Below are 17,475 nucleotides of genomic sequence, written 5' to 3' on the forward strand. Positions count from 1 at the left end.
GATGTGGCTCTGGGCAGCCTGGTCTGGTGGTTGGTGACCCTGCACATAGCAGGGGGTTGAAAGCAGATGAGCATTGTGGTCCTTTTCAGCCATTCTATGATTCTATGATCAGAGCTACATATTCTGCCCATTCTTTTCAATAGTTAAATATTTCCTTCAATTTCTTCAAAGTTTCATTATTGTTTTCCCTAAACTTATGTCCACATTTAATGTCCAAAAATGCACCTCCACCACACAGCAGATGTGTCATTAACTATTTCTGAAAAAAAGTAAAATAAAATCACCCAGCATGAGAATACATGGAATAAGTCAACGCTAGCAGATGGTGTTTATTTTGTCACTGCTTGTGTTAAAAATTACCACCTATTTCATCAGTTTTGTTAAGGTGGAAGCCTCATGTAAAAAGTGAAAATGACATTTTTTATAAGCTGTCACAGAACTCCTTAAAATATAACCACCTGTTTTCATGGTTTCTAGTTTTCTAGGACATAGTGCAACACACAGGAGATGGGTTTGTATAAATTTGATATTTGTGATAGAGGGTTTTGTTAGTAGCTCAGTCTTTCAACACACAATCTGTTTTGTTTCTCAAGCAAATTCTGCAAATTTTTTAGTTCAAATGCTGGTGTTTTCAAGACATACTATGCAGTGAGAGTTAAGTCTGCCCCTAGGAGGAGCACCCACTAGAAGTATCAACTTGCTTTGCTAGGACTCAAAAAAGTTCTGCGTTTCTCTATTTCAAATTGCCTCCTTCCCACCCCCATCCCCATCGAAATTTCTTACATTCATATTATTTTATCGCATAGTTCTGGTTTAGATGATCTAGAGAATCAGTTCTTAGCAAAACAGCATGCTGCATGAAAAGCAGTTCTACAATCTTAACAAAATCCTCATTAAAATCCCATGCTGAAAAGGTTTCCCTCATCTATCTTTCAAACAATTTCCTTTGAAATGTTAAAATAAAAGAACTTCCCAAAATACAACCTTACGCAATCCTCAGTAAGACAAATTCACTTTGGAAGCAGTGGTAACTAATTCATCACTATGGTGACTTAAATGGAATTACCAATCCTGGAGTTTAAATACAATTTTAAACAAAGTAAAAGAACCTATTTGTACCTGAAGGATACTGGACATCGATATACCATTTGCACTGATGATTTTAAATGTCAAGCCCTACAGAAATTAGAGACATAAATCAGATCTCTATACGCCCAGCTGCATTTTGTTTCAAAACATCACAAACACAGCAAAATAAAACCCAATCCCTTTTCATTCCTCAGAAAAGGCATAATCTCTGTCATAACAGTGCACAACTGATCATTTGCCAACGCCAGTTTAAGAACTTACTTGCGCACCATGCATTACCATCCATTTCTGAGATACCTGGAGGACTGATGCAACAACACAACAAATAGGTAGCATATTAAATATAGTCGTTCAAATCTCCTTTTGTTATTGGCAGGATTATACTTGTAGCAGAGTCTGAAGTCTCTGAATTAAGTCCAGAGTTACCTGTTCACAGTTTACTCAGGATCATTACATGAAAACAAACAGCAAAGATGCTCAAATCGCATTACAATGGCTGTAAAGTGAACCAAAAGATAGGAAACAGAAGAAAGACTGCCAGGACAAACTCTGTTCCTGCACTGTAATACATTCTTATAATTTGCTGACCGTATACACAAGCTTTTCTCTCTACCCACTAGGTCTCCTGTTGCACTTAATGTTCATGTTGGCTTGCTGAAGCTATAAAAGGAACAGGCTCTTTTATCTTCATTATTCAGTGAGAAGCACAAAATCCATCCTATTCAAATCATACATTAAACAGTGCATTATAATGTCCCTAGCTTTTATCTATTGCTCAACACCATCCAATCGGAATGCTTCAAATGAATTAATGATTCTGACAACACTGTAAACTTTCCCAACACTATTTATTAAAAATGCCTGCCAAACCTAGAACCTACAATCTTTTTCTTTCTTTCTGGAATTCTGAATGCTATGAGGTAGGTTAGATTTTTTTTTATTCGTGTATTCAGATTGTTTTGGTTGGAAGGGACCACAAAACTTGTCTAGTTCCAACCGTCCCTTCCATAGGCAGAGGTATCTCCCACCAGACAAGGTTGCCCAAGGCCCCATCCATCCTGGCCCTGAATACTTCTAGGGATGGCTATTATTTATTTATAAACAGCCGTTCTTCTCCCAGCAGAGAAGTCAGAAAAAGTGAGACTTTGTTTTATTCTGCATACTAAAAAGCGACAACTTTTGGACAGGAAGTTTTAATTCTTTTTCCTTCCAAAGACTGAACATGGAGCTGAAAAAAATCATCCTGTCCTTCTGCCTGTGTATGTGAAGCTCTATTTTAATACCCATATTCAGCACTTAACCTTTGTTCCCATTACTTGCTTAAAAACCTCTTGTTTTGTTCCACATCAGTGACACCCTTCTCCTTAGCAAAGGCTGCATTGATAAAGACATCTCAAATTTTGTCACAACACAGACCAAGCAATCCCTCAACTAAATGAGATCACTGAATAACTGGATACCTTTAAAAGAAAAAAATCTATGGGCTCCAATATTTATGATGATGCAGAGACTCCTCTTCCATTTAAACAACACGCACATTGAAAGCTTTGCATCCCTATTTGGATGCTTTCTCAGCCAGCTGAGGCTTTAAAACAAGGTTAGAGCCATCTGTCTCTTTTTGGCAGCATCTAGATTGATGTAAAATATCCTATGGCACTTTTTAAAAGACCAGAGTTAAAGCTTGGCTTTGGTCAGTTCCCCTGAATTACTAACATCATACAGTTGGCTGACATCAACGCCACTCAGAACACCTGTATCCATAAGCACAGTGCAAATTTTCTTGACAGGCAATGAACTACTTTACCTCCCATGTTAGGTATGTCCAAGTAATTTTATACATACATACATATATCTTTAAATAGTAAAAATAAGTTCTATTTTTTTTCTGTTGCTTTTCTTAGTTCAATTATTTTGTTAAATGCACCTTACCACCCAGCTTATGATTAGAACTAATACTATTGTCAAGTATTTTTTATTTCTATGTAATTGCTAATAATATCCTTGTGTGCTTCATTGTTTCCAAAACCCTGAACAAACACAATGCTAAAAATTAAAAGCAAAATAGAAAACAAACTTATTTTAACTGGGGAGGGTATCAGGCTCTCAAAGGAAAGAACAAAACCAAAAGAAAAAAGTATGATATGTGACTACAATCCCCAAGGCTTCAAACAAGAAAAGACATTGTTCACACGGATACAATTTATAAGGCAAAACCTTTCTATGATCCTGCAAAATGCACCCAAGTATAACTAAGATCTAGTATAGCCTAAATATAATAACCCATTCATTTTAACAGTGCCAAAATCACTTCTGCAACACCAACAATCATGAACACTGAATAACTGCTAAGTTATTTATCTGAACATTTTCACTGTTTATACAATTTCCAACTTCATTACAAACCATACAGATGCCATCTGGGGTAAATTTTACTATTACATATCAGAATTATGCAATTAAATCACCAAAATCTCTGGTTCCCATTCCTGTAAGAAACATGGAAATACAAAAGTGGCCTCATCTCTGTTTTGAAAATATACTGAGCATTCATGGGTTGTATCAACTACGAAAAGGTTGCAGATGCTCAGCACTTCCCAGGCTTTGATGTATGAAATTGTCTCAATATTTGTTTCAGTCACTGTTTGAGCATTCAAAGCATAATTCCATTCATTAGATTTCACCAACAATCAAATGACTAAGGAAAGAAGAGCATCAGAAAAAAAGAAAAGGGAGCAGAAAGAAAAGTTTTTCATGTTTCGTCTAAGCAAGCAGAATATTATTCCTATTTAGGGTCCAAACTCAGCAAACCATTTACTTAAGTGCTTAAATGAGACACCAAAATGGAAAGATATTTTTCATGCACATACCAGGTCACAGCTGTAAAGGAAGAAAAGTATGAAATAACAGGATGTCTCTCAGCTCATTAGGCAGGCAAATATAGGACAAAAACTGCAATCTTGATACAAAAGACCTCATGAGAGCTAGTAAGATGCTGATACTATAAGTTAGTGTAAGTGTACATACCCAGTGAATTAAAACTATGTTTTGAATTCAGGAGGAAGGTGTCACCAAATCATTATTTTTGCAGGAAAATATATCACAGATTTAAGTCACTGTATCTTTTTTTTCTTTTCTTTCTTTCACCTTTTGGTGAGGAGGATATTGGCAGCAGTTTTACAAACATCCACCTCCTCCCAAGGGAGTTTTGCCCTTGGGGAAACAACAAGGAGCAGGTGGGACAAGGTAGCAGTGCTTCAGAAAAAGCTGTCAATGATTACATACAAAACAGAAAACAATAAAATACCACTAACAAAACTCATTCTGTTTTACACAGTCCCTAAAAAACAAAAGGTCAATGCCGCACCAAGCGTGACTGCCTGAATCTGTAAATCCTGGATCAAAAATAGCCAAATTGAAATGAACACAGCTATAACTAAAACTCCCATTAAAGTCAAGTTTAAGGAACTCTGAAGCAATGTCCACCACATGAAGGCTTTAAACACTGAGATAAAACATACATAATTGACCTCGTAAAAATATTGCCAAATCTAGGCCCCAAGTTAGTTCAGTGAGAGGTAATATGCAAAAAAAGTGAAATAAGTAGAGCTGAAACTTATTCAACAGAATATAAATACCCAGGAAGAAAACAGAGAAATCCCACAATGCATAAAAAGCAGTGAAAAGAACTAGAGTAATCTGCAAACCCCACAAATTCTAAACCAGGATCTAAGTTCACAAGCAATACAGTTTAAGCAAGATAAAAACCTTACGTATTAGAGAGTTCTTTGTCTCAGCCAGCTGCTGCCAGCTTGTCTGTCTGTCTTTCAATTTCTCAGAAAGGTGTGTGTGAAAATCTAAATGAAATAAAACAAATACATTTTAGAGATGGCTCCCTCCATTCCATTCAGTTTTGGTGTAATACCAAATAGAACGATTCACCTCCTCCCACCCAATGTCTTTGAATAAATAAAAAGAAATCACTCATTTTTTTGCAAGATGGAGATGGAGAATTTTATCTTTTTAGTAACGACTCTTACAGAGACATACTGAGTAGCAGCACTGCTGGTGAAAGGTTGCTTTTCAGGAGGTACATATGCCCACTGTCACTATCATTAACTATGAAAACGGGCAGTGCATAAAAATCTGTATAAAGTATGTTAACATGAAGTCTGTGAGAATTTTGCCAACATGTTGTACTGTATGTATTTAAGATATGTATTTAAGACCATAGTATGTTATCTAAAATAGCATGTTACCTAAAAGCAGACTGTTACAACACAATTGGGAAACACTTTCAGTTGTTGGAAATCACTTCTTACATGTTTACTGCAGCATCATGTGGGCTTCGGCATTGATTATCAACAAAACTGGGCTCATTCTGCTATTTCTCAACCAAATATATCCAGTGAAAATGCAGTGTTACAAGGACAGCAGCTGTTCTTCTTCAGTGTATCATGAAACTTTCTGGCTGTAGGAAGCCAGTTTTTAACACATTCAAAAACAACAACATGACTTTAGCTTTAAGTCATCTTATTTGTTGCTAAAAATAAAAAACAAAGCTTTTTGTTTTCACATCTAGTTTAAATACAGCTGAATTTTGGAAACAATGTAATTATAGAGACCCCTTCCATTTGAGAAGCACAAAAATCATTGAAAGGTATTAGTCAATGTCACAGTAAAAACCAGGAGTTCCCAGAGACAGTAAGCCAACATAAAACTTTTTTCTTATGCATTTACATGACTTCTAATGACACATTTCTACACGACACCAACAAGAAAGACAAGAACCGTAATAATTAATTCAGATCCCATTTCTCACTGCTTAAGGCCTCACTAGAAGAAGATTCAACTGGATACATCTCAGGTCCAAATGCTCAAAGATTTAATAAGATAATAATTTAATCTCACATCCAGAAATCACCAGAACCAACACTGAAAATACGCTGTGTGTATATCACTGTCATTTATCAGAAGCAAAAAAAGAAAAAAAAAAAAAGCAGAATGTTGACACAAAACCAAACGTATTGCATGTTTTACAAAATAGAAAAAGGTGTAAGACAACGTATTTGCTATTTGTGAGAAACACAAATGCTTCTGACCTAAACTGCCTGCAATAGTAATAATCTGACAGAAAAGTTGGCTCTGAGATTTACGTTGCTGGCTTTCATGGTAAACAGTAATGCTAAGAGACAGTTACACTTCCACAAAGAATAAGAACCAGATACCATTTACTAAACTGGCTAAATGTCTCCTTGCCCCTGATGAAATTAAAGTTTGATGCGGTGTGACTGTAAGTCATTTTCAGGTGTTTTGGCTCCTGTCTAATTGTATCATCTTTACTTTTGCTGGTACACTTTTGATTTAACAGCGAGGACGTGAAACAGCAGATTTTCAGTAACTCTCCACTGAAAAATAATACCATGAACAACATGCGAGCGACTCACAAGCATGAAATATGGAGTAGAGTGACAAAAGAAGCAATTATACAGAAAACAGAAATTATAAAACTATAAAAAAATATATAAATTCATCATCTTGGTTTTACCATATCTTTTCCCTCCAAATGTAATGCTGAATGTTGATAAAATTATTTCCTTACTTTCTGTATATATTTGGTCATATTTATGTCAAAAAACATACATGTAAGAATATATCAAGAAATAAAGCACAGAATTGATTCTGTAAGCATCACTCTTCTGTGGTACATACAACTAGACTCTTGCAGTTTTTAGTTCTAGTTTCTGTCGTATTACTCTTCAATATGCAAACAGTACAATATTTGATGTACTGATTTTTGTTTCAAGAATTTCGGTTTGATTCAAGAAGGAATAACACAAAAATAATCCACCAATGGTTTGTGGACTGCCATGCTGTTACACTACCCTTCAGAAGCCTGTGTATGTTACTACATCAGTTACTTTCTCTCTTTCCCTATCTGTAGCCACCTTTTGATATTTATTCCTTACAATTGCAAAGAGCATTGATGAGGATGGCATCTGTTCCCACCAGGGCAGCTGAGCCATCCTTTTTTTTAATATGAAACATCTAAAACTAACATCACAAAAGTAAATTTTCAACCTCTGTTTCTCAAAAAAAAAAGAAAAAAGAAAAAAAAAAGTTTGCTGCCAGTGCCCAAAGGGAAGAATTACTTAAATGTTGAGTCACTTTAAAAATTGTGTCATCTGAAGAGAAGTCTCCATGGGGATTACCGTGCTCTGACACTCGCAGGGAGTTAAACCTAATTGCATTTAGGGTTATCTCTAGCAGCTACACTCAGAATCCAACATCCTCAAGAGGACTATTGTTCTAACTAATCTATTTATTAGGCTATTATTCAGATTTAGTACAGTCTTTTATTAAAAAAATAAAATAAAAATCTCAAAGGGATAGTAATGGATTTTGCAGTCATCAGGCATAGATACGACCTACAATACCCAGTCTTGTCAAGTTAAAAAAGAAATACTTTTGTAAGTAAATCTTTAGATCATTAAGTTAATTTTATGCCCTCTCATATACCACATTTCACAGCTGGAAGAAGTAAAATCCCTGTGAATTTACTATGCTTTCTTCTTACACAGTCCTCTAAAATGCAAATCCTCCATGTCCTTTTCTTTTGCTCCTACACAAAGAAATCTTCTTTCCATACATTATTTTCAAGATGAATGCATCACATCTCAGCCTAAATTAAAAATGAGTGTTGATAGAGCTACTTTCAAATAAAAAGTACAGTGACACTTCTTAAAAAATGAGAGAACAAATACCGTACTACCAAAATCCATCCTTTGAAACACACACAACGCTCAGACAAGCACCTTGCTCCCCAAACAGATTCATTTTCTTCTCACATCGTCCTTGACAGAAACCAACCCTCCGCTTTCACCGTTCCATTACTATTTAACACTCACTTCGTTTCCCTCACATCCCAACAACCTTCCACCAGCCCAGGCACTTGGACAAGACCTGCAGAACACCTTGAAGTTCCACATAAATGCTGACAAGGAAAAGCTGCAACAGCTCTTCTCACTTCCATTCCTTCCCTACCACCATACACCACGCCGTGGCACCAGCAAGAAGAAAGTGTTTTGTTCTTTACATAAATTTCCTGTTCCCTGTCCCATTCCTTCCTGTTCCCTTCCACGTTGTAGGAAGGGAATAGCTGGCATTACTGTAATACTGAATGGCTATTCAGGATTGTGGTTGTGCTGACACAGCTTTCCTGAATAAGGACAGTTGAGAGCCCAACACATTTCCTCATCAATCATCAATTATGGATTTCACCTGCTCCTCCCAGTCACTCAGCATCTCGAGTCTTCATGAAAATGCACAGTCTTTGTCTTCACTACCCTAGATAACCCCTGGCATACAAACATCTGTCAGTTCACTGCACGTCTTCCTTTCTTCAGCTCATTTACAAAACGCCAAGATGCAGTTTGCTGGATGAAGGAAAAACTAAGTGCAGAGGGAGACAGCAACACACTCAAAAGAACAAACCCATTCAGCTCATCTATGCAACAACTTCTGTTCATCTTACACATCATAGTGTCTGCTTCCTCCTGCATACAAACGTGTGCCGGTAGCAGATATACTCATCCACTTACTGACAGACAGAATCCAGCCTTATGGACTCGGCCCAGTCTGTACAAACCAAGCAGACTATTTAAGAGCCAGAATAACTGCCTGGAGAAGACAGACAGACATAAACACATTGCAAGTGCATGCTGTGTGCTGTTAGAAAGCTTCAAACAGAATGACTCGAAAGGGAGAACATTTTAGAGTAAATAAACATAGAAAATTCTTTCTGCATGTACCAGAAGAATATTTATGATATGAAAAACACTGCAATATATATTCTATTTAAACAACAAAAAAAGCGATTCATGTGGTGAAAGACCTACTTTCCTTCTCATTTTCAGTGTATTTTTAGTTATTCCCACTTGATCTGTGTTTTCATTAAAATCTTGAGAATATGTCCCTTTGAAGTCTGATGGAGACCGAATGGACATGCAAACGCTTTGTACAGAATACAGAAGCATTTTTACCTCAATGTTCTCTCTCTCAAAATCTTACTTCTAACCAGAACTTACTTGAACAGCAAATAAGCATAATTTGTTTTCCCCCCTTACCTTTCCTTCACAGGAATTTAAATGCAGATGTGAGGTAGCATGAACACCAGCAAATGCATCAGCTGGTACAGCAGTCCAATGGCAGCACTTACAAAGCAAAAGAGCTGCTGCACTCTCCTCCTTGCCACCACAGCATTCTGCTGTTGGGAACACAAGAGGCATTCTGTAGAGCTTATTTCTGCAACCAAATTTAGAGATAGCCTTTGAAAATCATCCCAATATTTGTACACAGTTAGCATCATTAATTTCCGTAACCTTGTGTAATTAACAAACAATGTTTTATGGAGACAATTAAAGATCTAGAAGTTCAGAGCAGTTAGTATCCAATTTTTTTTAACCCTTCTCCAGCACTAATTAAATTACACTAAGTTTGTCTTAAAAACAGGTTTTCATAAAAACCAAGCTTCAAATGAAAGCTTGATTTCTGTCATGATCTTTCTGATCATATTAGGACATTCCAGGCTTCCCTACAAATCTCTTTTTTTAAATCCAAAGTTATGTGCATGTTGTCAGCTCCGTGTGCTCATGAGGCTATTGCTGCTTAGCCTATCTGCTTTCACATGCTCCACGAATTCAGTTTGAAGCTGCAGTTTTCAAATATTTTGTCAATCACAGTTTATCAAATGCATTCTGTTAAGACAGCTGTGAGAACAAGATTCAGTAATGACAAGATGTCTTAGCTCCTGTTCATTCTACCCTCAAGTCATCAACTCTTATTTTTATCTCCGAGGAAGAGCAATGCTCTGATTAGCTCTACCTGTTCACTGAGCGGGCAGTCGAGCTGCTGTGTTGGCAAGGCTTCAGATCAACAGAACAAGGAGTATCAATAGATTCCCAGCAGGCCATTTATGTCTACTTTTTCCCTTATCATAAGTGCTATTCTGAAAATACTACTGGCACTCTGCACATAGAAGTGATTGAGTAAAAAGATAGAGTGCAGGTTGTCAATTTATCCTCAAACAGCCTCTAGTGAGTAGATAGAAGTCATCTAAACCATAGAAGAAAACAGTGCTATTGCACAGAATTGCCAAATCCCCCCCAAAACATTCCAGATGAAATTCTGGCCTCTGTTACACACACCTACACTCCAAATGATGACAGCCTACATCACTATTTGCATACATTATATTTATAACCCTAACCCTTTATTCATTAGGCAGTACATAGCCTACTTCCAAATCCTTCAGTTGATCAAGAAGTGTGACATTTGATCCTATACATGGCCTCGTGTGGTATAGAAGAAGAGACCTCAAAAGCAGTTCTGCTTTAAGGAGAACAGAATGTAGAAAATAAAGCAAGGAAAAAAAGCAAGTGGTGATATGAATTTTAGAAACAACAAACACTTCCTGCACCAGTTGAAGCTATACAGAAGACAGCATTTGAAAAAAGAACTTACGACAAAATTTTCAACTGTGATGTATCACATTTATTACATAGAAGAAAGGTGAAAAGCAATAAATGGAACAGGGTAGTCTCAAAACTAAGAGAAAAATCCTTAGGATACAAATTGGAGATATCAGGCTGCCTCCCCTAGCACCAGAGGTTAGAAACAACACTGGGGTGATAGCAAAGGTGCAAAATAAGTCAGAGACAGGACCACAGCATATAAACATATCAATAAACACATCGGAAAAACTGGCCTGATATTTCATAGCACTGTAGACAGGTTTTGTGAAAGACCAAGGTGAAATTGGAAGTACATACACAAAGAACCGCTCAACCTTTCAACACACCCCAACTCTCTCTTTAGGCAGCTATTTCCAGATTACGATCCTTAAGGAAGTCATGAAGCTCATGAGAGAATTCTCAGTTCCAAAGAAATAAAAAGATTGCTACTGGAATAGCAGCATGAACATAATCTTTTTGCTATTTTAAAAGCCAATGTGTGCACTGTGCTGAATCACGTAGCTGCACTGAGAATTTGAAACTTGCAAACTCCATGCAGATGATGTTCAGAGTTCACAATGCAACAAACAGGCTGCTCCCCAAAGTCTGACAACCCGATGGTACGAACTGATGGTGGCTGACCCTCCTGAAAAATTCAGATGGTCATTATAACAAAACAGGACCAACCCTTGTCAGTACATCTGGTCAACTCGAAGAAACTATTAATACTTCAGTTTTACTGATTAGTAGGACATAAAGAATATGAAAGACACTGAAAAAAAAAAAAAAAGCAACAACAAAAACAATAGAATCAAGAACAAGTCAGTGACAAATTGCATTTTTTTTAAGCTTTTGCCTGTTGTCCTTTTTCACTGGGTCAAATTTACCACATGTTCACAGAAAAACCACTGCAGGTTCACAGGCAGATTTCCTCATGCAAAATTATCAAAACAAATGCTACATAGTTATCGTACTGCCTGCCCACTGCACGTGCCATGCTGGTAATAACAAAGCAATAAACTCAAAATCTGCAGGAAACATTGGACAAAGAGTCCATATGCCTGAAAAGACACTGAAGTAGGTGAGATAGCAAGTGTGCCAGTGAATCATAGTTGGTTACTGTTCTCTACATTTTACCCAGTCTTTAACAACACTGACATTTCACAAAAGATACAAGGTGAAACATATTACTTCTGAGCAATGCAAGTAAGAACTGCAACATTTAAACAACCTTTTCAAAAACAGAGTTCAAGGTTTATCTTAACGACCTTTCCCTCTTACCTTTACAAGCTCACAAACCACAAGCTGACAAAACCTTTCAGAACTGTTCCAGGCTGGTCAACATCTCCAGCACGCACTAAAACAAAATTACAGGCCTCATGTACTTAACTGAGATACAGCGTGCCCCAATCCTAGAGAGAGCAGACACCTGAAAGCAGCTACTTTTTCTACTCAGTGGAGAGAAACAGGCATGCCAGGGACACGTGCAGAGAGAAATTTGTCTACCTAGCTTAAGTGAATGAACTGAAGACAAACTGGTGTTCCTCCAGAAGGCATTCAAAGGCATCTACTCAGTCTCTACAGACTGGTAAGGAAATCAAGTGCTTCAGTTATAAAACTGCATCATCAAGCACAAACTGGGAGCAAAACAGTGCAGGCTAAACCTGTTGTTATTTCACTCCCTTCTTTTAATCCTAGAAATTCTGTGTAAATAAACCTCACTGAAAAAAATTCTGGACTGAACCAAATAATATAAATCAATAAAGTGAACAGAGAAAACATTAGGTTTAAATGCTTCTAGACGTGAAGAACCCCTTGCAGCACGAAGGTAAGGAAAGAGTTGTCAAATCCAGGCAACAACGAGAGCACCTGCGGCTGAGCACACCGCCTCCTCTACGTCAGAACACTGCAGATCCAGCTTCCACTGCTTTTCACTGACTTTCATTTGTTTTGCTCCTGGTTTATAACTGTCTGAGGAAGTGCACATAGTAAATACACGCTCAATTCAGATTCCACAACACATCATCAGTTGAGGGTAAGAAGTGTGTAAGGGAACACAACTTTGCAAATTCATACCCCCAAATCCTTTGTACTTCGTCATGAAATGGAAAAGTGACCTCTTGATATTGAAACAGAACTCTGACTTTTTCAGTAGATAATTGCGACCAACTTCACATGGGATTTACCAAACAGCTCGTCGTAACGAGAGTGTACAGAGACAACACTTACTGCAGTTCCAGTAAATAACAGCAACAGAACATTCACGTGCCAGAATACCTATCTGTATGTACAGATTCAGTGCTATATATATTATCATATCAGTTTTATTCCTTTACACATTTTAGATGATGTTATTTTAATTAAAGGCAAAGATTTTCTAATATTATTTTCAAAACTTCAGTCGTACATCTTCACAGATCATCTATGATGTTTCATGAGTGCACACCCAAAAACAGGACATGAATAGATCTAAGTGGGAAATTCAGGACAGTACCTGCACTGCATGCAGCAAATACAGTAGGTAAATACTGCCACAGTCTCTCTTACATGAAACTACAAGACACTGAGATAATTTGCTTTCATATATTAGAAGTAGAGAATTTTCTGCTCATTTCCATCTTTCGAAGAATCATCTTAACACTAACTTTATTAATGTAACTGCGTTAGTTCACTGAATGCATTTTCATACAACAATCTCCTGTATAATACCCAATACTACATTCCTATTTCTTTCCTCCTCCCCACACTTTTCTTCTGTTTTTGCATGTGTCTGTTAGACCACCATTGTCTTCAATTAAAGGGAGATATCAGCTCTCACAGCAACTGCTACAGGTCATGCCAGTGGGAAATGGTGAGTTACCATCTCCCTAACTACACTAAAGGTCTGCAGGAATTGTGATTCTCCAGCAAGTTAATATTTAATTTATTCTGCTTTACTTATTTTACAACCAGAGATACTCATACTGATAAGATCACCTTCATCTGCAATGATATCAATACCATGCAATAATCCGTGTGATGTTCACTCTTCCACACATCTAACATTTAATCGCTTTAGCACGGTTCTGACCTTACTATTTTAGGGAACAGAAATGTATCAAGGAAGGACAAACTGAGGTGATCAGGTGAAATGAGTATCCCAAATCATTAACACCACGAAGTGCAAAGATTCAGTGTGTTACTTCAGCTTCACAGGATATAATTACATGTTTTGATTAGCAGATATATTTTCCCAGACTCAGGTGTCAACAAGGGTTCAAGTATGTAACATGTATAAATGGGTGCTAATTTTACTAGTCACGAAAATGTGTTTCACTAATTACATTTATATCCTTTTAGCCAATGTTAATTCTATATTGCTTCTCTGTAGCACATCTTCCTGTTTATTTCCTTAGAATGACATTTGAGCTCTTCCAAGTGATACTGTTTTCTCAAATTCAGTAGGCTTGACCAGTTACTCCTCCCCTGAACATCAGTCCCAGTCATGAAAATGTAACAGGATTTACAGAAATCTATACAACTTTGTGGTCATTTCTGTACCACTGTGAATTGTACCCCCCTTCAAATGTTATCTTCTGGGATTGAAATCCTAGAGCAAGAACAGTGCTCTTCTTTCACCCAGGAGCCTCTTGCCTGGCCTGTAAGAATTCCTGATGGTTCAAACTAAAATACAAGACATCACACCTGCTTTATGAGAGTGAAGACCTTTTTTGAGCCATGCAGTTTCCTGACAATGTCTTTTATATTTCCCTGACATAAATGAGACAGAGAGACAAATGAAAGAATCTCTTTCTAGGCAATTAGCCATGCTATAACAAAATCATTATAGAAAACAAGGCTCTGGCTAGGAACATGAGATAAAATTATGAATCACAAATTGATGGAAATGAGAATGTTTAAGTAAGAATATGCTACAGCTCAGATTGAGAAACAGGAAAAATGACCCAGATGATTCTAACGGTGATGCTGTCTGCACGCATCTCTGGGAGTACTTCCAGAGAGTCACCTAGGGCCCGGACGGTGTATTTACCAGACTGCTCTCCTGCCTGCACCATCGGTGTTACCCGGTGCTATGCAGGACACGAGTGGTATAAAATGAATCTATGAGCTCTTCTGCTGCTTAATGCTTCTCAATGTACCGGAAAATTCGTCATGATGGTGAGCTGTTGCTCCTACCTACAGGAACATGTAGCAGCAACGGGAAAAAAAACAATACATTAAAGCCTTACTCTCTATGCACCCTTGTACATTTAAACATGAGGAAATTTCTCCTTCTTAGCGTGACATATACCTTCTCAAATCAGTGCTAAGATTTCTTACCTATCTCATATAATTCAGTGGTTAATATTAAGCCATAATTCCCCACAGATCGCCAGCTGTTTGCTAAAACTGGCTACAAATCGTGGCAGTTCAGTCCTTTACCTTACAGTGTGACCTCATGTGGTGTTGATCACATGGCTGACAAAACAAACTCAGATCATGTAAAAAAGAGCAATAGGCTAAGAACAGAAAATTTCAGAATACTGTTTCAGAAATCCTATCGTGCTTGGGAATCTGTTTATTCTATTCAAGTTTTGCTTTGCCACCAGTACTTCAAGACTCCTACTATTAGAAATGACTAAATTGAAGGAAACAATTCAGAGAAAAATCACATGGAAATTACTAACATATTCAGACTGTGCTAAGTTATTACAGAAGAATGAAAGCATAGGGATTGGATTAGTAAGTTTACACATGAAATGATACAGTTACATCAATTACCAAAAACTGACAGACTTTTAAACTCTATTAAGAACTTAATAGAAAAGCATTCATAGTGAATGATGCTAAAAATGATAGTAGGTGGCTTACACATTTCCCTTGCAAATATTATGAAGAATGATCTACAGAACAGTATATATTTTTCTGAAAAGGCCTGATGATAATCTGTGATTATTCTGAACGTAATAAAAATACCTTCTCAAAACCTAACCAAAATTCAGCACATTGTATGTATGCCTGAGTGGAGTCAGCAGGACTGTGTAGTTCTAAGGGATCAAAACTCCTCTTTTAAACAGCCTTGCTAAAGGTTTTAGAGCATAAGCAGTCTCATTTCAGAGAATGAGAATATTCCCACAAAGAGGGAAATGCATGCTTAACTGTTTTTATTTATTTATTTTTCATTTATTCTATTCTATCATTCTATTCATTTAAGAATGAGTGGACTGAGAGTTCATCTTTTGCATTTGGCTTTAAAAAATAACAATTAAAAAACACCCAACCCAGCCTAAAATAATTTCTCAAGTTTCTTGCCTTTAATTAAAGTTATGTTTTACTTTATACAGTGGATCTCAGGAAGTACAGACAAAACAACTGTGGACAGCACAGTATTCCATACATGCAATGCATGTTTAAAATAATACTTTCAGTGTTGTAGCTGCATATACACCAAATCAAGCCAGCTACTATAATAGAGCAAGGCATACACTCATGCTGCTTGTTGTAAACTTTAATTATTGGAACCCCTTTTCAGTTTTGACAACTTAGATATTAAATTGCTACAATTTTTATTTTTTTAAAATGCTGTTGCTGTTAATAGCAGAGTAAGGTTATTAACTCCTGCTTTCTCCGCTGATCGTTAGAAATGCAAAATAAGAGAGAAATTGTGATGGAGGAAAGAAATTGCATTTCTAAGACAAAAAACAGAAAGTTGTTAAACACTGGTTCAGCTTTTTACTGCAAAAAGTCAATACATTGTATTTAAAACTTATTATAATTTAATTATATATTGCACGCAGTAGCATTTCAGAAATGTTTTGGTAGGTTATAGCATATTTTGGTGTCAGATATTAATATTAAGAATAACAAAATTGACCGTGCAGTTTTCAACCAAATGCTTGATCAAAATCTAACCAATTAGTGGCCATCTCCGAACATTCAGAGGATGAAGTGTCCCAGAGGAACAGAAAGCAATATCTGCCTTTACAAAATGAGGGATAGGGAAAGAAGAGGAAATTAATAGATCTGTCAGCTTAACTGATATAAAGTGACATGGAGGCAATTGCTAAACACGAATTTTGTGAAAGTAAGAAAAGTAGATACGGAACAGCCAACACAGATTTGCTGCAAGTGAATTAAGAACCAAATTCAATTTCTTTCTTTAGCTAAAAGGGACAGTGTACAAAGGTATGTGGTACACTGAGAAAGCATTTCAACCTGATGTGCCAGATGGTAGGTTCTATAGTACTTTAACCACCACCATGAAAAGACACTGAAAAGAAGCCTGCCCCAAGAGACAACGAGCAATTCATTCCTGCACGATACTACTTAGTGTTTCTCTTCATAAGGGCTACAAACGTCAGAGTTGGCTATCTGAACAGACTGTACTATTTAGGTTAAATAAATAAATAAATAAATAAAATGACCATAACTCTTTCATAAATTACTCAGTCAAGAAAATCAACCAGACCAAAGAAAAGGAGAAGGAATTAGGTGTATGTTTCAATCACACTACATTTCAAAACACTCTATCAGTAGTACATCATGATACAAATACTATTTATGACACTTGTTACCATTTAGGTCTTCAAGTGAAAAGAAGAAAAAAAAAAATCAGAAAAACATGAGGAAAAATATGACTTGCATGAGAAGCTGTAGAAAAAAGGAACCCCCCTCCCTCACATCCTTCAGCTTATCTTGAAGTGACAGGGAAACAGATGATGTACCACATTATTTTAAACAGTTAATGAATAGATCATGTAAAGAGGAATGCATACTTCAGGAAGCCAGAAAAAGCCACCACTTCAGGAATTTGCTAATAAAAAGCTTGCTTTCTTTCACCACATTTGTCAGTACTTTCAGAGAACTGTATTAAGGACTTTCTATTTTGTACTGACAA

The 17,475-nt window shown here is 36.8% G+C and overlaps 1 protein-coding gene across 9 annotated transcripts in view; it reads right to left on the reverse strand.

The window, feature by feature from the left end:
- TENM2 (teneurin transmembrane protein 2) overlaps positions 1 to 17,475 on the reverse strand; it is a 1,003,091-nt gene that overhangs the window by 282,802 nt on the left and 702,814 nt on the right. For 5 of the 9 annotated variants that reach the window (XM_048960703.1, XM_048960704.1, XM_048960706.1 and 2 more), the window contains one exon: positions 4,860 to 4,943. The exons of the other annotated variants lie outside the window; for them this stretch is intronic. In XM_048960703.1, the coding sequence (XP_048816660.1) occupies positions 4,860 to 4,943 (84 nt within the window). The remainder of the gene's footprint in view (positions 1 to 4,859; positions 4,944 to 17,475) is intronic. 9 annotated transcript variants of the gene reach the window in all.

The sequence above is a fragment of the Lagopus muta genome, chromosome 14, assembly GCF_023343835.1.
Source record: "Lagopus muta isolate bLagMut1 chromosome 14, bLagMut1 primary, whole genome shotgun sequence".
NCBI lineage: Eukaryota > Metazoa > Chordata > Aves > Galliformes > Phasianidae > Lagopus > Lagopus muta.